Source organism: Pyxicephalus adspersus, chromosome 9, assembly GCF_032062135.1.
Source record: "Pyxicephalus adspersus chromosome 9, UCB_Pads_2.0, whole genome shotgun sequence".
Taxonomy (NCBI): domain Eukaryota; kingdom Metazoa; phylum Chordata; class Amphibia; order Anura; family Pyxicephalidae; genus Pyxicephalus; species Pyxicephalus adspersus.
In genome coordinates, this window is record NC_092866.1 from 53,490,894 (window position 1) to 53,512,992 (window position 22,099).

The 22,099-nt window shown below is 40.0% G+C and overlaps 1 protein-coding gene across 5 annotated transcripts in view; it reads right to left on the reverse strand.

Moving 5' to 3' along the window:
* DGKZ (diacylglycerol kinase zeta) overlaps positions 1-22,099 on the reverse strand; it is a 128,891-nt gene that overhangs the window by 45,238 nt on the left and 61,554 nt on the right. For 3 of the 5 annotated variants that reach the window (XM_072422039.1, XM_072422041.1, XM_072422040.1), the window contains exons 2-3: positions 9,099-9,198; positions 5,231-5,326 (exon numbers count right to left, since the gene is read on the reverse strand). In XM_072422039.1, the coding sequence (XP_072278140.1) occupies positions 5,231-5,326; positions 9,099-9,198 (196 nt within the window). Of the gene's footprint in view, positions 1-5,230; positions 5,327-9,098; positions 9,199-13,010; positions 13,615-22,099 lie in introns of all 5 variants that reach the window. The other 2 variants (XM_072422038.1, XM_072422037.1) reach the window with 1 other exon arrangement.

A 22,099-nucleotide genomic window follows, 5' to 3' on the forward strand; every position in this document is an offset into this window, starting at 1 on the left:
TTTATGGAGCCTAGACATTCATTAAGATCTGGAGTAAGCTATGCTTTGATATGCAAAAAGAAACAACTGCAGAGTTTGTCTTGGTCAATAAAGAGTTACATACAAGATGATGCTCGGTTGTGTTTAGCAAAAGATGTCTCTCCCCCCCTCCCCCCCTCCTTCAAGCCTTTGTCCTGCACAGGGAGCAGGGAAGCCCGGTTCGTATCTAGGAGTTGTCTGTATGTCAGATGCCCTTAACTCGGGACTACCTGTATTGGGATGATGAACAATGGGTGCACACTTGAACTAGTCAAAAATTATTCAATGTTGGGCATCAGACCAAAGAAACGTTTTCCATGATCCTGGTTTCTTCCTTTAGGCAAAAAAAAAAAAACGATTTTGAAGGAAATGTATTCTTTCTCTTTAGCATTTGGGTTATAGGTTGTTTACCCAATTTAACCTGTGGATCTTTGCAACTCAATTGTCAACAATAATCATTTGCCTTTTGTGTGCCTCCATGATTTCCTATGTTATCCTTGCTCACCAAGTTTTGGTCCCCCCTCAGTACAGGTAAGGAGTGCCATATGTTCCCTGTTTAAAAAATAACCTAATTGGTGTTTGTGTACTTCTCACCCAACATCTTTACTTCAATGCTCCTTGTCTGCTGTCGGAGACAGTTAGCAAGCTTTTACACTGAATGTTATATTTGGATGTACAGAATTTTGTATGGTCAGCTGTAACAGTGGAGTCAGGGGTGTTGGATGTACTGTCCTGCTATCCAATCAGAATCAAGAGACACAATCACCCAAACTTTTGATGGCTTCTTTCAGCCTCCCTTCATTTTTATACCATGAAGTTATCATATTTTTAAGCATACCTTGACTACACAGAAAGCATAATTTGCTTTTCTTTCATTTCTACCAGATATTCATTACTGTAATAGTATTATGAACTAAAAACAGGTGCAAAAGCTGCAAAGATCAGAAGCAACTGTCTCATGAAAGCCTAACAGGAGAACAAAGTAAATATCAAATTTAAGACTTGAAATCGAGGCAAATGTTCTGTTCCTCATCAATCTGTTTAATTCAAGCCGTAAATTAGATTTTTCAGCATTTTTCTTTGTTTTTATCTCTCAGACAGAAGGAAGATGGTTAGTGTAATTGCAGGAGAAAGCTTTTAGTGTGCCAGGATACAAAGAGGGTTTCAAATTCATTAAAAGGTTCAAAAACTAATTACATTAAATAGAAATGTATTCAGTACAGCCTCACTCATTATATGGATGTTCTGTCCACGTGTATCTATAGATAGAGTTAGTTTCATAGTTAGTTAGTTATATTGTATAAGTATGACCAGTCACAGACATGGGATGATGGAAGGATCAGACAATCATTTGGTTGTTCTACAAAACGAATGTGGCATAAAAATAGATATTTATTTCTATTGAGTGTGTTTGTTAATGCATGAGAAGACATCCTGGGATTGGTCTAGTCCAGTAGTTGCCAACCTTTTAGGACCTACGAGCCACTAAATGCATGAAATCCAGACCGCGCATGTGCGGGGAGCCGTGTGTCACAGGGAAGAAAGTTTCCCTATAGTGATGTCAGAACCTGCCAATTCTCCAATCGCAGGTCTGAGCCTGCCATGGAAGAGCGGACAGGTTGTGTCCATACGGGGGACATGGTCCGTGGCTTTGGCCAGTGCGGCCCCTCATTCTCCTGACCCTGCTGGGGAAGCACCAGCCAGAGCCGGGGACCATCAAAACTTTCTTGGCGACCACTGGTCCAGTCTGACTGACTGGCTGGCTGGTTTGGATCTCCACAGTTGGTCTAAACAAATTACCTTAGTAGCTGGATAGAAAAAAAGGACTTGTGTACTTACTGTAAAATCCCATTTTCAAAATCAATTGAGAGACCACAGGATGAAACAATCTGGCCCAGAGATAAACAGTACATTAGAAGCTAAAGATAATTGATTTCCTGAAGAATCTATGGCATTCCAATAAACCAGAATTGCTTGCATAACATCCAGATAATGGAGCCATCCAAGGACCCTTTAGCTAAAGTGAAGGAAGTATGACTGGTATGGGAGGGGATACATAGGAACAAGGGATGCTCTATATTTCTCTTTCATAGGGTCGGATTCATTAAACTCTACAAGGCTGGAAAGAATAAACTTTCATCAGTAAAGCTGGGTGACCCAGCAAACTTGGGGAACTTTAATGAATCAGGCCCATAGTGTACATTTGACCAGAAAATACAATATAAAACACATGGATTGATTGGATTGTGATGCAGGAGAATATTTTTTTTTTCTAAAAGTCTCAGTCTCTTGACACTACTGCTGTATCTGATTACCACACTCAATGCTGGAAAAAGTTATATATATCTTAAACGAGAGAGTAAGAAAAATCAATGCTAGAAGGCATGTCTGTGGTTTGCACCAAACTTTTGGATTAGGAATACAGAGCAAAATATATCTTTACCTCTTGCAAAGTTCTGAGTGAGCTTTTTTTTAGAATAGATTTTGTTAATTTTGAGAACCCGTACTACTTTTTTATGTTACATGGCTGTCACCACCTTGTTCAAATGCAGGTGCCAGAACTATCCCTTGCTAAGCTGCCCACAGTCTTTAAATGACAACTGGCCATGCAGACACCATCTAAATGCACTCAGGCAACTTGATGCTCAATGCTATGAATGGGAGAAGCAGAGCTAAGGACAGGGGTTATCAAGTGATAAGGAATATATTTTATTTATAAAAATTTAATAGAAACTGGACAGCAGATGGCAGCATCCAATCAGTCTGAGGGCCGACAACAGAAAGAGCAAGCTGTCATTTACAGAACTTGTACTGCCATTGCAAACACTTAAGAGATTTTAATTTGATTCTGCAAATGTTTTTCTGGAAACCCACATTGGTCATGCAAGTCACAGTGGAAGGTTTTAAGAGACAATTAGGTGCAGGTTACATGAACAAGTCAGTTACCCAAAGTTTATTAGAGAAAAGGCAAAAGTTACCTACAAGTTCTCCTTGTCTACAGCCATTCAAGCCTTTTTTCCTTTATATACAATATATTTTCCTTTTCCCAACATACAATTTCAGATACAATAAAATCTCATTACTGCATGGTATAGCACACCGTCTAATAATAGGGGTGTATTGCACTGTGCAGAAATGAGATTACAAATAAAGATCTGATGGAGGTTGCCCAGTGCAGGATTCACCCATATATCAAACTCCTCAACCTGTTTTATTGCTGGATACCATTGCCTTCAATACACAAGAGGCCAGAGTGCCAACATAAGCAGATCAGCATTCTCTAACACTGGAAAACCTTTGTAAGAATTTCCGTTCTGATCCAACAAAAGGTCAATGGCATAAACAACCAGTTGTGAAATAGAAAGAGGAAATTAATTTGCTCGGTGGAGTTCTGGAGAATTCGACTTGCACTTCAAAATCTGAAATTCAGCCACAAAACCGATGGGGGCTGCATACCTAAGGGAATATAGGTTGTTATCCCTCCAAAACATTATTTTACTTTAAACCATCAAAGCACCTGCACAGGAAAATCCAGAAATTATTTTATATCTCCCTCACTGGGTATTTTTTACAAAGTGAATTTTCACCACAGTTACTAATCTAAGTGAATTATCATTTGCAGAATTCATAATTCACTGTGGTAAGTAAACTACTTTAGTAAATCAGCCCTTCTCTTAGATTGTAAGCTCTTCGGGGCAGGGTCCTCTCCTCCTCCTGTGTCAGTGTTTCTGTCTGTCATTTGCAACCCATTTAATGTACAGTGCTGTCTAATATTTTGGCACTATATAAATCCTGTTTATCATTATAATATTAATAGTACATGGTCTCCATCTGATTTGTTTGAGTCCTAGTTCCTAACCAGTGGACTATTTCTGTCTTTCTGAACTCTTTTTTTTGTGTAACATAATGTTGGGAAAGGTTAGAGTCCCTGTTCTGTAACTATGGGGGGGTAATAAACTCTTCTCTTTGCCTTGGGGACCACTGTAAATACCAGCATTATTCAGTTATATTATGTTTACTATAAATAGACTAAGCTTTCCATTTATTTACTACTAAAAATCGATTTAAGTATTATAATCCAAAAATGCAATCTTTTGGTTACTGCACTTTCAAATTCTTACATTCATAAGGTCAAAGTCACACTAGCAATTCAGTTTTGTGTGAGAACTTAGTTTTGTGTGAGAACTTAAGGAATAGAAATACTGACCTGCTTGCATGTGTTGCTTTCTCACCCACAAATTCCATTCCGCAATATATGCATCAGTAGGTGAGCGATGCCTTGCTCATCCAGCCAGCAAGGGAGTGACACATACAAATGAATGTTGTTCCTATACGTTTACATCAGCAGGTAAGGACCTGCAGGGAGGCACAGCTCAGCTTAAACAGAACAAGTGTCCCACTTTTAAAAATTCCCCAACAAGCAGGTTATTATTGCAGAAAGGACCAGGAAATGTCCCTTCTGCAAAAATCCCCCCTACCTGCCTGATCGCTCCTGGGATCTGTAAAAAAAAAAAAATACTCAACAATCCCTGCTTCCTGTGCATGTGGCCTGGAATGAACCAATCATCCCAGCCTGGGCAATCAAGATGGCAAAAGATTGTCTTCAGGAACAGGAGGAGGGCGAAGATGGTGGAGCCTTGTGACAGAACAGGGACTGGTAAGTATTGTAGGTTTAAGTTATGCATTAATGTATTTAGGGTGATAGGGAGGATGGCTTTCATTTTAGAAAACTGTGAACCACATTATCCTATCATGAAGGTTCTGTTGTACAGTGACAATGCCCTATTCTGGTTTCCAAACTGTTCTCCTGCCTTGCCACCCCCTCACTTACCTTGAACAGAATATGAACCCTAAACACATTGTGCCTGATTTATTAAAGCTCTCCAGGGCTGAAGAGGATACACTTTCATCAGTGACGCTGGGTGATCCAACAAACCTGGAATGGATCTGGTCCATTCCAGTTCTGCTGGATCACCCAGCTTCACTGATAAAAGTGTATCCTCTCCAGCCCTGGAGAGCATTAATAAATCAGACCCAATATTCCAGCATGGTCCACGGCTGTCAAAGTCAGGAATGCCACTCAAAGAAATGCGACAATAGTAGTGTGCATGCAGACAGAAAAAGGTTTTAGGAGATCAAGAGCACTGAAATGCAACAAGGGTTGAAAAACACTGGGCTGAACACAAGCAACTTATTAAGGACATCTTTATACCTGTATCTTTGCTGTGCAGTTCTGCTCTCCCACGTAGCAAAAATCTCCAGACACATTGGTTTCAAACCAAAGGTGGTCACCGTACAAAGCCGACTCCTACAAGAGAAGAGCAGAAAGTATGAAATCTTCAGTGGTGCAAGATTCCCCTAGCTTATATTCTGGTGCTTTCATAGGATATAAATACCAACCATCATATTGTTAAGTATATAGTGCTAGCTAATGATTAGACATAGGAATACATTTATACAGGGTACCTGTCGGATTTTAATATCTGCAGCTTTGGTACATTCCCAGGTCACTCTCTATACGTTGTTGTTCACTGAAGGGATCTTATATTTAAGTTCCAATTATAAAAATTAAACTAAAGGGCAATTAAAACTTTTGGCAGAGTTTTTGGCAGTAGAGACATACAAACCTACCTTTTGAAATGAACATGGTATTCTTTTGTGTGCATTGCATGACACATGTGCTGCACATTGTATACCCTGGCTCATAATCATAATGTTGAGAATTTTATTATTAATATTATAAAAAAAGAGGATTTATATCACGCCAACATATTATGCAGCGCCAAATAAACAGAATATAGATGAGTGCCAATGTAATTCTGGAGGCAACCAGATGAATCCCTGGAAAACACCAACAACTAAACAAAAAGAAAGGATGGGAATGTTTACTGCTGAGGTTTATGCAGCAAAGGAACACCTGAAATAGTTGCTGTGTGTAAGTCAATCAAAGAGAAACAGGGAACCCTTTGTATGCGTGTGTGCATATGAGTGTGTATGATTATTTATATTTATATATATCATACATATACACACGCATACAAAAGGTTCTCTGTGTCCCTTTGATCAACTGTGTAACTAAATGCCTTTTAAAAGTTGTCCAGAGATAGCAAAATAACCTTTTGACCAGCATAGAAACTTACTTACTGGCTTACTTAATTTTGAGTTTCTCTACTGAAAATTTGCTGAAGGGAGGGCGTATGATCAATTGTGTTACTGATGTGCAATTGGCTATGAAAAGATTCACGCTGGAGCAAATATGAACCCTAAACTCTTTAAAGTCCATTCTCTTTACATAGACATTAAAGATAAAGAACAGCACACTTTTAGAGCAGATTTTACCTTTTTCTTGCAGGGTTTATGTTAAAGTAATTATTCATTTAAAATTGTGGCTTCCACACTTTAGAAGCTTCTGTTTCCTTTTTCAGAAAAAGCCAAAATGTATAACTGTAAATGCTATATGTGTATATCAGTCATGGTAGATAAGCTGTACGATTTATTCGGCCCAACGTGTTAACAGCTTCAAAAAGATCTTAGGCATGGATTACATTTTATTTAATGACCTACACTAGGAAAAAAAGAAGAAGCATTAATGCAAAAATATTGTGTAGTGCTGCAAAGGAGGAAGCAGAGTCGGCATATGTAAAAAGACAAATATTGCTACACCCATGTACACACCTAGTTACCGTCCTTTCAATCCCCATTTTTATTCTTAGAGGAGACCGATGAAGCGGAGCATCACTCAGTCTGGAGAACTAAGGACATCCAAATGGGTACTGTGAGGAGCAGCTCCAGTTTGAAGGTGAGTATGGAAATCAATGCTTTTTTTTAAACCTTTAGTGGGACTTACAAAAACACTTTGCCAAGAACTACCGTAAGTTTTGAAAAGGCAGGTAAACTATAGGGTATTTCATTTTGTGGAGCCTGGCTCCTATGTTATAAATCATGGTGGCTCAGAGGTTAGCACTCTGGCCTTTGCAGAACTAGGTCCCAGGCTTGAATCACTCTTTGTACTCTTATCTGCATGGAGTTTGCAGGTTCTCTCCACGTGGGTTTCCTCCATGTGCTTCAGTTTCCTCCCATGTTCCAAAACCATGCTGTTAGGTTAATTGTCTTCCCTCTAAAATTTACCTTAGACTGCATTAATGACATATGACTATGGTAGGGACATTAGATTGTAAGCCTCTTTGAGAGACAGCTAGTGATATCACTATAGACTTTGTACAGCGCTGCATAATATATGTGCGCTATATAAATACTGTGTAATAATAATAACTGTCCCCACACTTTGCAGTAATGCTTACCTCCTCTCCAACCATGACCTAACACTCTAACCACAGCATCATTTAGCCAATTTACAGTGTTTTTATTCCCACCCCCAAGGAGTACATTATCCACATTTCCTGGGTTTGCAGAAAAATGCTGAAAAACGGGGCTATTTCTTTGTGTTCGAATCTCAGCCAGGACACTATCTGCATGGAGTTTGCAGGTTCTCCCAGTGTTTGCGTGGGTTTCCTCCGGTTACTCCGGTTTCTTCCAACATTAAGTTAGATAACTGGCTTCTCCCCAAATTGACCTTAGGCTGTATTAAAGACCTATGACTATGGTAGGGACATTAGATTGTGAGCCCATTTGAGGGACAGATAGTTATGTGACTTTGGACTCTGTACAGCGATGCGTAATATGTGGGCACTATAAAAAAAACTGCATAATAATAATAATAATCTGTACTGACTGACAATTTTGCCAGTCACAGAGAAGAAACATGACATGAAACTATCTTGAAGGCTTAATTACATATATCTACACCAGGATGTAACCACAGGTTCACATTAGTTAAGCCAGAAGAGAAGGTCATTAAAATGAACTCAACGCAAAGGAAGGCAAAGGAAAAAAAAGTTCAAAAGAAACAATAACAACACAGGCGGTTCCAGCGCTGCCAACTTACAGGAAGAAAACAGCTCGAAATTAAGAAGAGTTCCTTCCCGTGAAAAAGACTTAACTATGAGTGTGACAGAGTTATCAAAGCTCAATATAGACTCAAGACACAAAAATAACACAATGAGAAGAATTAAAAAAAAAATATGTTTAGAAGAACTTGTCTTCAAGGTATAAACATATTTCAATAAGCAATGGGCAAACTGTAGAAGGTTCTTCTGCCCCTTTTTAGCAGGCACTTAAAGGTGCCAGATCTCATTAACTGGTAATGGGGCAGCAGGGGAGTGACAACTTACAGAGCCTTCTAGTGATCGGACAGTTTCATAGACTTACTAAAGGGTTTCTTGACATTTGTGAGAACTTCCCTTCAAAGTGTCATGATAATAGTTGAACCCAAAACAAATTATGAATATAGAAATATTTGTTTATTTAGAGTGGGAAAGGGTTAGAACTTCTGTCAAGTTTATATTGCCGTCTTTGTCCCCAATGGAGATTTTTCCTTTCCCTTTGGGACACCAAGACGGGAAATGGTGGGAAATGATACGGGAACACAGACAGCAATAAATCCTGACAGAAGTTTTAACTCTTCCCTGCTTTACGCGAAATGAAAAAGTTTGAAGTGGACATCTACATTACAGTGAATGTTTATATTACATTTAAAAAAAACAACATATTCCTAACACATGCACACGTAGGTATGCAGACACTTTCTGCTTCAGTGCTGCACAATGTCGGTAACTACTAATGACCTCGATCTAACCCCAAGTTGCACAGCTCATTGAAACATATTTATTAGTGCCACCCCTCCACCTTATTAGTTATTTTTGTAATTTGATTAATGGCCTCTATGACCAATTAAGGGGTCAAGATGTGGAAGAGGAGCCAAGCTCAATTTTTTTTCAGTAGAGTCAAGATCTGTATACAACATTAGCTGCCTATAGCACCAGACCCACTGGGTATTTGAAATGAGTTATTACTAAAGATAACATCTGTTTATATATTTTAATAATCATATACTCAGTGTTCCCAGGATTAGAACATAACTGATATAACGATACTTTATGTATTTTGGAGACAATGAAGTGCATAGTAAATAGTGGCCAAACACATCACACGATCAGGCTGGTCTGTAGACAAATACTCACGCTCCAGTCAACGGTGCTGCGTATTTGTGATTCCGAGTCGCTGTGCAGGACATTGGAGGATGATGTAAGGTGCTGGGCTCCAGATTTGGCAATGGCTTTTCTGTAAGAGAACAGCATGCATCTGAGAGTGGGCAAATGACCATTTCATTTACATATTACGTACAGCTTACATATCAGCTAAAAGTACATCTAATACCATACAGTCCAATATTCACTAAAATCATTTACATGATATTTATTCCAAAATATAAAGTTCTCACCATGTCCTGCACCATGCTAATGTAATAATACAGAGGTGATCAACCAAACTGGCCTGAACCATTCTGAATACACTTGGTGCCACATCATAAGCCAAAAGTTTCCTACTTAGAGATGCCAACCTATAAATGATTTTACATAAGGTCAGGCATCCTTGGCATAATGGCCATTTTTACACTTGGCAGCTGAATAACTGACTTTAACCTCACTTGTTTTAGTTTAGTCTTTAGCTTGAATGTCAAAGCTCAAAGATCTCAAACTCTGACACCTGATTGCCTACAAAATTCCTGACCTCACACACTGGACCTGATTTATTAAAGCTCTACAAGGCTGCAGAGGATACACTTTCATCAGTGGGCTTGGGTGATCCAGCAAACCTGGAATGGACCTGGACCCAGATTGAAAACATTTGCTAACAAATTCCTGGCTTCACTGATGAAAGTGTATCCTCCTCAGGCCCACCAGAGCTTTTATAAATCAGGCCCACTGTCTTCCAGCTCCCGAGACTGCATAGCAGTAACAAATAGTTTAGTAGCTGTTCACATTATTGTGTTACCAGACATGTCCGAGTTCTCATTTCTATAGTATAGGAGGAAGGTGTTCTATGATCCAGCAAGGGAGAACTCTGAATGATGACTTTTTACTTCCTCAACACGTCAGTGGTTAAATGGTAAATTTTCCCAATGGGACACCTAGAGCCATCAAACCCATACTCAGGAGACTAGGGTGTCAAAGACATTCCCCTGGGGGGTTGGAATAGTAGTCATGTGGAGAAGCAAGCAATGATGAGGCCACATATAACAGGTACTTTGTAAATGTAGAGGGAATGGCCACGTCTTAGATGCCATTGCTATTTAAACAATTGGGATGCGGACTAGAAATTTGGGATGCGGACTTTGAAATCTACTGGTAGATCTTGATCCACCTGTTGGGTACCCCTGCTTTAAAGTATGCAAAAACTTTTAAAAGAAAAAGGGGTAGCAGGAAAAGTGGAACATGTCGTTAGCAGGGTAAAGCATTTTCAATACAGCCCAACATGCCCAAAAACAGGCTATTGGAATGTTGTTAGTGCAGACTAAGCAGCACAACAATATACTCATTTTTACAACAGTATAATATTAGGTTAATTACACCGAGCTGTTAAGTGATATTCTTCACGCGTACCCGTCGCAATGTTTATTAATTCAGCGCCCTGCACGGGGGAGAACGTCTTATCCCAGAGATATTACACAGGTGCCCACAGACACTGCCAGGAGAGAACACAATCTAGAGCCAAAATAAACACAGCGCCTACCCCCATTAAACACTAGACGATAGGCAATAACAAAGCTAAGTATCTGTTTCTAAGGACAGATAGGACTGTGCCAAGCAGAGAAAACACAAACACCATGTACAAAAAGTCTATAAAGACAATATAAATTATCTTGTGTTTAAATTAGCAATTTGTGCTTCTCAGCTCATAAAGGTCACACGCTTTTAAGGAGAAGACAGGTGGTTAGTAAAGGAAGCCTAGGATGGTTTTGGTCAATTTATTTGACCTTTTTTTCTTTTTTTAAACTAATGTTGTTATATTTTTATATGTATGCAATTTATTTAATACATTTAATAAAGAGTGCAACTTTTACAGTGGTATCACAGAGCAATTTGGGTTTTCCAGACAGCAGAAGATGCTTCATTTCAGACTCTCTCTTGAAAACAGGATCTATCCCTGTATTTCCTGCACTGAGATGTATGTAGATGGCTTGGGAGTGCTGACAACTGACCCGTACAGAAAGTCAGGTCACTGCTGTTGAATATTTAAAGAGTTGGCCAGTCAAAACATGGAAATGAGATAATATATTTACATTGTCTGCTGACCTTAAGCTCTTACCTGATTGCTCAAGTTGTTGTGGCTAAAACATAGGTACAGTGTGCGGCTGACTGATAATGCCGAGTGTTCTGTCCTCAACAGTATGACCCTGTAATAGACTAGCCAAGTGTTTCTCAACCAGGGTTCCTTCAGCAATTTGCACCTCTCTGGTCAGTTACTACTGACCCAAGTTATATTTTTGGCTATCTGTAAGGGCCACATTTTTCCCAATGACCACCACACACTAATTTACTGTGAGCTGCAGATATTTTTATTATACCAGGGGTTCCCTAAGACCTGAATTTTTCTTCAAGGGTTCCTTCATCTGGTCAAGAAAGGCTAGATTAGGGTATGAAAAGCCAAAACTTTTGTTTCGTTTTTGGAAAGAATGTGCAGGGATTTGATTAGCATCAGGTTTTTATTTTATGGAAGTTTCCCCGTCTTGCTCCTGGTTACCTTTATTGGCTGAAAGTGATGGAATATCTAACATTTTTGAGCTGTCACAGTATTAGCATCTATTATTTTTATTTGGAACAAATGTTTTGGTGACTGCTACGAAGGGATATCCCCTCATTTCGGAAAGGTCTCATCTTATTTCCTGCCATGTCTTATGGGACAGGAAGTGGAGGATTCCCAACAGGATGCGAATAGAAAACAGACTGGCATGGGTTTTACGCATTCCTTTTCTATTTTACCCTTTACGGTTAATGCCTAGACAAAATAGTTTAAAGAGAAGGAACATGGGGGGGGGGGGGGTCCACATTCATCTGGCAAGCAATAAAAAACAATATGTACTAAAGGCTTGATAGATGTGAATGGTATGACGTTTGATTCAAAAAGCTCCAAACACTTCCAAAACTGTGTGCAAACAATTTTTGCCTGGCTGTCATACCCACCTTTTGTGTCAAAATTTCTGACCCAGAACTATGCACCCAGCATTTTCAAATGACAGGTCAGAAATGGCAGCCATACCATCAGGTCAGAAAGATGTTCAAATGATAATACTTACCTGAAATTATTTTTTTTTTAAGTTTTTCTGCAGGTAGAGTTCTAAGTTCACACTAATAAATGCTTACATTTGTGCCCTGGTCAGCGATAAGCTACACCTGCTATGTGACTTTCCAGCTGGAGGGTTGTAACTGGCCACCGAAGCTCTCCATTTCAGTTAAATACCACTAAAATAAATCTCAACTATGAACATAAAAAAAAGTATGTTCTAGATTAAAATGAAAAATATGCCCTTAAGGAACACACCCTTCCTGCTCAGTACTTTAATTTGTCATCCATTTAATTCTTAAGTCCACCCCACAATCTCATGTGAGAAACCTTGTGATCCTGAAACATGTCAGCAAGCGATGCGGAAAAACCATTCTTGATCTTCCTCTACCAACCAATAGTCTAAAATGGAAAACATCAGCGTTACAATGTTTCTCACAGCCACCACTCACAATCAGGGCTACTTTTTAAGTCCGCATGTGGTTATGCAAAGCAAGGATTTACACTTCTACTGATATCCTTTAGGTCTTGTGAAGTGGTCTGTGTATGGGGCGGCAACTCTAGATGACAGAATCCAGAAGAAGGTAAGTGGATCTTATTTTACTTAGAATATTAGAGGGTCACTAAATGGTTTTAGAAGATGACTAGGCTTGTTCGTGTTCAATAAATTGGTAATATCGTTGAGAAAAAAATTGTTAGAATATAAATCAGACTTCTACATGGTAGTTTTCCTGTAAATATAAAAGTTGAAATTGCATACAGTACACATTTAGCCCCCCTACCCCACCTTTACTCAGTGCCCTGCGTACAGTTTTCGGTGGTCAGTGGTGGAACAAGAAGGAAGCTCACACATCTCGTCACTACTTTTACGGTCAGAAGTACTGGAGATGTTGCTCTCCTGATCAGTTCCTTCCTCGGACATGTCTTCCATTTCCTCCTCTTCATCCTCCTCCGATTCCTCTTCTCTCACATTTGCAGCTTTCTTTATTGGGATGAGACTGGCCAACAACATAGAGGGCCCCAAAAGCTGACGATCGATGGAGTGCAGCTTACCCCCACGCCTCTTCTGAACAGCAAAACGGGGACTCAGACCTGGAGTGGTGGTACTTGACCTTCTTCGACCATCTCTCCTCCCCCCGCGTCCTGACATAACCAGACAAGGGGGTAGAGGTTGTGTCTGAGTGACAGAACATCGTCGTTGCATAGAAAGCGAAGAAGATGCCAGGCCGGCACTGGATCTACGCCTGCCTTTTCCAGTGGTAATGACCACACTGCACCGGCGCAAAGCTGGCGAGAAATAGATCTCTGAGGGTGGAGGAGGAGCTTTTTTTCTGAAATGCCTTTTAAAAAATGTGTCCATTGTGCCCTCGTTGAGGAGGGGGTTTGATAGAGTGTGGTCAGCAGGGGAAGGGGCTGTTGGTGTAGAAACCATGGAGTTAAAATGCAGCAAAGCTTCAGAAATCATTTTTACTAGTTCAAAGATACAGAAGTAACCAAGCACGTGAAATTAAAAGACAGCTCCACAGCAAATCTCCAAATGGGTATCATTAAAGGGAAGGCAGTCAGTGCAGTGAGTAAATGTCACCCTCCTCCATGAAACTACCGGTAATTGGTTAAGGCTGAACTCAGAAAAAACAAACTAACATTTATCCAAGAAATCCATTGCCCTCCCAAGTGTGTTAAGAGTTAAGTACTCGTTTTGTCTATGGAATGAGGAATAAGGAGATAAACTCCTCATATTCCTCGCTCCTGGAGGCCTTATATATTCCCCCATTTCATAAGAACTGGCCTTTGCCGCGTTGGGTCCCAGGTTCGAATCTCAACCAGGATACTATCTGCATGGAGTTTGCAGGTTCTCCCTTTTTTGCATGGATTTTCTCCGGATTCTGCGGTTTACTCCTACATTCCAAAAACATGCAGTTAGGTTGTTTTCCCCCTAAAATTTACCTTAGACTGTAATAAAGACATATGACTATGGCAGGGACATTAGATTGTGAGCATCTTTGAGGGACAGCTAGTGATATAACTATGGACTTTGTATAGCGCTGTATAATATATGTGCGCTATAAAAATACTGTGTGATACTAATAATAACTGTTCACACACTTTGCTGTAATTCTTACCTCCTCTCCAACACTGACCTACCACTTCAACCACAGCACCATTTACCCATACCATTTTAATCCTATCCCCAAGGAGTACATTATCCACATTTCTTGGGTTTGCAGAAAAATGCTGAAAAACTCGACATTTCTTTATGTAATGCTATTTTCTGCAGCATTCAAGGTTTTCCCACTACAGAAGGTGAAGGTAAGAAAGAGAACAAGTGGTATCATCATGTGATGGATCTCATAAACTGTCTGCAACCAAAGAAGCAAACACAGGTTCAATGGACATCCACACTAATTAAAATTGATGAAACCAAAATCAACCTGCAAGTATATTCAGTAGTGAGTGTGAGGGTATTCCTAAACAATAAAAAGAATAAAAAAGACTACACTTTGGAACATGAGTGATATAATAAAAATTATTTTATATATTTTTTTTAACCAGTCACTTTTTAAACAGTTTACACTAAACAAAAAAAAGGGCACAAATTTCAAATGGGAAGACGGAGTAAAGCAAAGGTCACTGAATCAGAAGATTGGAGGCTTGGGTAACTTGGAAACTACACTCCACTGCAAATCCAGCTTGCTAATTTACCATGGAGCTGCCCTTTAAATAATTTATTACATGTAAAAAAGAGTCAATGTTTGTTTTTTATAGACCCGAACCCTTTACATTATTATATAGAGCAATACATTGCAAGCTATCCAGCATTAGAAATCTGTAACCTAAATCGGACAATGATTTCCAATTCATTGTGCATGTTTAGGCCATATGCCATCCATAGAGAAAGCTAAACAAGTAGGAAAAAAGGATTTTATTGCTTATAATTAGTTTTTTTTTTGTCAGGCAGTCTTTCTGGTTTGTTTACCTAGCTATTAGAAGTTTATCTTTAGCTCTTCATACATCAAAGAATCACAGCAGGGAACGGATTGTGGCCCCCACGGATTGTGGCTGGGCACACACACACACACACACGTGCAATAAACACGTGCAAGGATCATTCCCAACAACAAAAGACTGCACGATGCATGAACGAGCACTGTACATACAGCACTATTTTGCTCAATGAAGGGGGGGAGTTGGGCGACGACAGAGCGGCACCCCGCTGCACTCTCTCCCCTTTACTTTTACGTCCGTAGATCAGCCAGGAGTGACGACGGAAGACGAGTGATGTACACATGGCAGATTCTCGTCCGACATAAAACCTAAGCAATTATCAGATAAGAATCATCTGACGTGTGTACGCAGCTTTATGTGAAACTAAATCAGTTTATCCAATTTCAGTTTTAATTATGAAAATTATTTTGTTTGAAGAGATAATATGCGTGTGACATGGAGTTTGTTGGATGGATGAATGTCTAATTGCCATGCCAAAGTAGTATCATGTGAGGGGCAGTTCCATCACCCAGGTTAGCTCTGAGACTCACTGCTTCCAATATTAGTGTCCATGCCTGCCAATTACATGCTCAGGCTGGAGAACATGGAAGGTACATGGAAGGCTCCATGGAACGTTTCATTCTAATAAGCAAAATCATCACCAGAGTATTAAGTAAGCAAGAAAGAGTGGATTGGCAAAACCAATTTGCTGGGCTATTAGATCCCATGGTCATTTTGCTCTAAAAGGGCCAAGTAACAGCATTTTTTAAATGTATTTTCTTGAATTGCTATTTATTAATGCTGAACATATTGACAGAAAGCTGGGGGTTAAGTGTTCTCTGTTGCTCATTCTCAAGTGTCAATAGCACCATTGTGGCCTTTGATGTAGGTGAGTAAGCAGCATCAGGAGGAGCTTTTTTTCATTGAGCTTTGTATATATTAATAAGGATCTTTTCATGTGGTAATTACTTGTATACCCCCATGGTGCACCCACAGCAAGCAGGGGAGATGCAAGAGGGAGAAGGCTATGCTGCAAAAAGGACACAAAGCAAGCATGAAGAACAGGCTCAAAGAAAGATGTTTATTAGCTAAATTGACCTTTAACAGAAAAGACAGCGAGCTGCATTAAATGAAACATACAGAAATGACTATGACATATACAAGGCGCTATAAAAGTACAGCTGATCCAGCTCCTTATAAAAACCCAACAATAAAATCTCTTTGTGCATTTAAATCTGGATAAAATAATTACAATCAGATTTTTGATGTGTTATGAAATAAGCAGCTGATAAAATCATTAAAAAAAATTCCAGGCATATAGGAAAAATCTCCCACTAATCCTGTTCGTGCTTCAATGTAATATACTGCCGATAAATCACTCTAAAACCTGTACAGCCTTCCCATAAACCCAGAAAGCATATTTTGCTAACATTCTGCATTTCAACATTGTGAGAAGGAAGAATTTTTATTGTTGATGGGACAGGCGATGTCCCTTCTGTAATCAGTTCTAAGATGTGATTCAGCCAAACCCAGAAAACTTGGTGCTGTCATTCACATGATGCTCTATTGTACTCTCATTTGCTTTATGCCAACTATATTAAAAGTTATGGAGGAAAGTAAGGAGAGGGATGTCCCCATGCACATCAATACAGTGCATTTGCAATGGGCAGCATGGTGGCTCAGTGGTTAGCACTCTGGCCTTTGTAGTGCTAAGTCCCTGGTTCGAATCTCAGCCAGGACACTATCTGCATGGAGTTTGCAGGTTCTCCCCGTCTTTGCCTGGATTTCCTCGGGGTACTCTGGTTTCCTCCCACATTTCCAAAACATGCAGTTAGGTTAATTGGCTTCCTCCCAAACAATTAACCTTAGACTGTGGTAATGACATCTGACTATGGTAGGGACATTAGATTGTGAGCCCCTTTGAGGGACAGCTAGTGACATGACTATGGACTTTGTAATGCGCTGCATAATATGTCAGCACTATATTACTCTGTAATATTATTTTGCAGCTCCCGCCTGTAACTTCTCCCCTAGATATTTTGTGTACAGTGCTTCAGTGACTTAGAAAATAAGAAAGCCACTGGATCAGCTTGACAGCCATGCTAAGACCATTTTTGCCCTTTTAAATTCCCTGTAACAGGTTTACTTTAAACTCCTGCAAAAGTAGGTGGATTGGCTTTCAATACAATGAGATAATTTACACCTTTCTCATCAAAATATCCAATTATCCATCTCTGTTCAGGGCATGTAGAACCTGTGCACTCAGGTGCCGCCTGTAGTCGGATCTCTATTCTAAGCAGAACAGCTGGATGGGAGGTGTTTAAACCCAAATCCTGGATGCTGGCAGAAGAGCCGAGGGATTAGGTTCAGCAGATATCAGGAATCAGCATTGCGGGCTGGCAGCTGGATGTACACGATGCATCAATTATATCATGATTGCCCATTGCTTTGTATAGGCTATAGAACCGGTCTAACCTTTCCTAACCGCTGTCAAAACTAGCTGTAAACATGAAAAGACGCTGCTCCAAATCTCTAATACACTTGTACGGTTCCTGCCTCCTACAAGTGGAAATTCTCTGTCCTTTTTCGCAGGGTTGTTCCCAGTCTCCTTCCTAAAGCCATTCTGGACTCCAGCCCAGAACAGCCGAAAAGGACACGGGTTAAAAGGTCCTCTCCTTGTAAGAATGAGTAGGAAGCCGCCTGTAACATGCACTTCCTGTGTGCGCTCCATTGTGCGGCACACAGAGGCCTCATCAGATGCCCAGATTTGCATTTGCAACATCTGCATTTGTTCAGGGCTACTTGATTACCCTCCATTATTTCCAGCCTCTGACGTCAAAAGCTGGAATTTCATTAAAATGATTTGTCATCCAGTTTATCAAACTACTGCAAGTTGACAATGTCTGAGCACCAAAGAGAAATGTCCAGCTAGAGCCTGGGAGAGATTGGTAGTTAACAGCTTCGTGCCTGACAAAATGTACAATAAATCTATGGAAGTCATTTCCAGAACTGGAATCTCCATCCCTATACATCCTTAAAATGTCCATAACAACCCATTTATATTTCAGAGCTGAGAATGCAAAATATTTGTCCCCCCAATACTAGTATCAAAATAACAGAGCAGTGTGTTTGGTAAGGTGTTGGGAGCATCATCTTCCATTTTTTTTTATGGTAAGCCAAAGAGGAAGGAAAAATAAATCAAAAGAAAAGAAAGAAAACATTCAAGAGGATTAGAGCTGTGGAGGCTGTGAACAAAAATTAGTATTCAGAGTGCAAAAAACTAGTCATCGGTATTAGCCATCCTGTATGTGATCGTTCCTCATTACTGAATTTTTCCGCACTGTGTCTATTTGTGGATAAGACCACCAAGACAGAGGAACATTGGCTTGCTTTTGCATGCAGAGCTGTAACCCTCCGAATGATTAGTGGTGGTAGATATATGAAGCAACAGGATACAGTATAGAAAGCACAATACAACAGAATGAATGAAAAAGAAGCAGGGAGATGCTTGCAGTGCAGGTTCTCAGGTACAGCTTTCTCTCCAGCAATATACCAATGAGCAGAATGATAGTGGCATCACTGTGGCCATACACCGTAAATGTTCCTCGTCATTGTCTATTTGATCATGCCCATAAACCAGTTACAAAATACTGAATCTGATTGACCACAAGTGATCAATATCCAGGTTAGTATCAAAAGAACCTAGATCAGTCAGTTTGGAAATTTCCATTGACTGTACCAGTATCTGATACAGGTATTACAAGCTCTTGAATAAGTTAATCTCATACTTCAGGTATAAAGCTATAGGGCTATATTTACATTGCTGCAAAGCTCCATACAAGGAAGTTCACTGCTATTTATTTGGGGAAATTCCTAACAAAAGTTACATTTTTCATGGTGTTAGATAAGCACAATGAACATTTCTAACATGCCCTTTAGCAAACCTTAATCTTTAGGTAATATTAACCTGAATTAAAAAAGTAAAAAGCGTGAAAAAGTTATTGGCAAAACAAAAAACAGGAATGTTCTATAAACTAAAATATTTTTGGCACAAAAGATTTTTTGGGATTACAGTGTTCTCCCCAGTCCCTTTTAGCTGGCACACCACCCAGCACATTTCAGTAACCACCGGGCTGTTTTTGGATGGTTACTGAAAAGTTGGGTCACAATTAAAGAGCCGCAACCCAGCATAAAAAAAATTCTGGGAAAAATACTGGATGGTCAAATACACCAATATATATCCAACTGCATTGGGCTGCCACCCGCTTACAATTTCTTCCCACCCGGCTTAAAAAAATTCTGGGTTATAAATTCTGGAATTTTTGAAATGCATAATGAGACAGGTCATTATTGCAGAAATAGACAGGCGATATCCCTTCAGCATTAATACCTCCTACCTGCCTTATCGTTTTGGGAAACTGACGAAAAAGCTGAGTTGCTCATGCATGTGCTGGGAATTAATGAACTCCTGGCATCATGGCCCGAGACAATTAGGATTGCCAAAGGTTGTCTCTAGGAAGAGAGGAAGATGGTGACACCCAGTGATGGACATTTACATAGTAGCAATTACAAAAAAGTGGTCCAAAATTAGATTTTCTATAAGCAGTTTTGACTTCTTTAAGCCATAAATGGTGCAATCCAAATACCAAGCCAATAAATGGGTATACTGGGTGGGTAAAAATGTTACCTTCTGGTGTAATTTTGAACTAAAGTCTTCAACCTATTGTTAACCAGGTTTGTGCTCTTTGAAACTGTGTAGATGTACAATGGAGGGTCCCAGGGTGGTGAAGGATCGGTAGATATCTCCCCACCCATGGTTCTTGAGAAGACATCTGCCCCATCTATGGCCATTCTCTGTTGACTGCCACTTTCCTACCCTGATAGTTTTGTCTGGTTTTACTTATCTAATGTATACAGTGTCAGCTATCAGGGAAAGGAATAGGGTTTCACTGATGCCATTACCCAGATAGAAGGCAGAGTAACTCTACGCCTGAATGTGGACACGAAAGTCGTCTCGTATTAAAGAACACGAGAGGGGTTAACCCGCCAGGAGCAAAAACACAAACACGACTATTTATAGGGAACTGGTCTGAGATACGCACACTGCTATTAATAACACAGGTGCATTGCCTGGAATGACATGGAACCACAAGACAGCTAAGTTTCATGCTGTTCCAGCTCACAATACTTCAGCTGACAGTTGAACCACCAAAGAACCCCCCACCACCACCTCTCCCACGCTGCAGAGTAAAGGTCACAGTTCTGCACTAGCAAGATCAAGAATATCCAATTAAAAAGCAGCTGATTTCATTATGAAAGCATGACAACCTTCAAATGCTAATCAAACACAAAGTTTCATCTAAAATAGCCTGTGATGGGTTTCCATCTGTTTCTGGGAAAACTTTGTACTCTTCCTTCTTTATATTAGGGATAAAAACAAAACTGCAAAAAGTGAGAGAGCCCCAGCAGGCGAGAGGAGTACTGGGGGATAAGACCAGGGTTGGCCTTTAACAAATAAATATATAAAACTGGGTGAATCTTTGACACCAGTGGGTTTTTTACATGGCAAGCACAGCAGGAGCTATTTGCATTCAGTCAATTGCTTTTAAACTGAATCTTCGTATAAACAAGAGAAGACAGAAAAGGAAAGAATGAGTCATCCTGGCTCAATCATTTGTGTGCCTGGATGAGTTTGAGCTACTGACCATGGTAAACACAGGATTTTTCTCCAGCTGGAGATTACTTTAAAGTGGACCTAAACTCAAAAATTAAGGATTTCAAGCTCAGCCCAGAATTTTTTTTGAGGTGGGAAGACATTGTAGGTGGTTGGCAGCCCCTGTATTGTGACCCAACTCTTCAGTAACTATCCAAAAACAGCCGGGTGGTTACTGAATAGTTACTAAAAAGAGCCGGGTGGTGCGCCCAGCCAAAAAGGGCCTGGGAGAACGCTGGATTTGCTATTTGGTTACCTAGGACATTTAAAAGTGTTAACTGTGTCAATGCATTGCCCCTTGCAGTGTTCTCCCCAGCACCTTTTACCCGGGCGCACCACCCACCACTTTTTAGCAACCACTCGGCTGCTTTGGGTCACAATACAGGGGCAGCCATCCGCCAACAAACTCTTCCCACCCGGCCTAAAAAAAAAAATTAAAAAAAAAAATGTAACTACTGTTCACTGATTTCTGTACTGGAGAATCTAACAAAAGGAAGCAAATCCATGCCTCTGGTAAGATAGAGACAAAGTCCAGAACAAGATATAGATAAAGTCAGTAATGGTGGAAGGATCAGCTGCAGGGAGACCACAGCCATTATTGGTGACTGCCAAGCCTTTTGATTCATTGACCCTTGCCTGACGTTTTTGGGCACAGCTGCAGTTGATGTAAGCTCTTGACAGGGTCCCCACTATGTCATTTGAATCTGTCACTGGCAAACCCTATTTATTGTACAGCGCTACATATTATGCTGGTGCTTTATAAATACAGTTTAATATTAATAACTTGTGGCTAATACAGGTGAAATCAACGAGGAACTAGAGCTGTTAGATCACATTAAAAGTTCTCAGTTGACCTCTTGTATTGTCACCTTTCATTCTTCAGTGGAGACCCCAGGGAAATAAATAAAGTTCCCTCCATGAGCTTTTTGGCCATTTAATAAGCCAAACAGCTTCATGAAGTAGACATAAAAGTCAAAAATCAGGAAGGGCCAATGTTGACTTATACTGGAAGTCAAAATTAGCATATAACATTAATCACCTATATCTTTAAACGTTGGCTCACATATATGATTTTCACTGAAGGTTACTTATTCCTCCACGTTTTCCCACATGCTTTGCTTTCATTGTCCAGGTTGGTAACAGGTTAGGTTTAAAGTACATTTGGATTTAGAGGGGGAAGAGAACTGTTTAAGAAGGAAA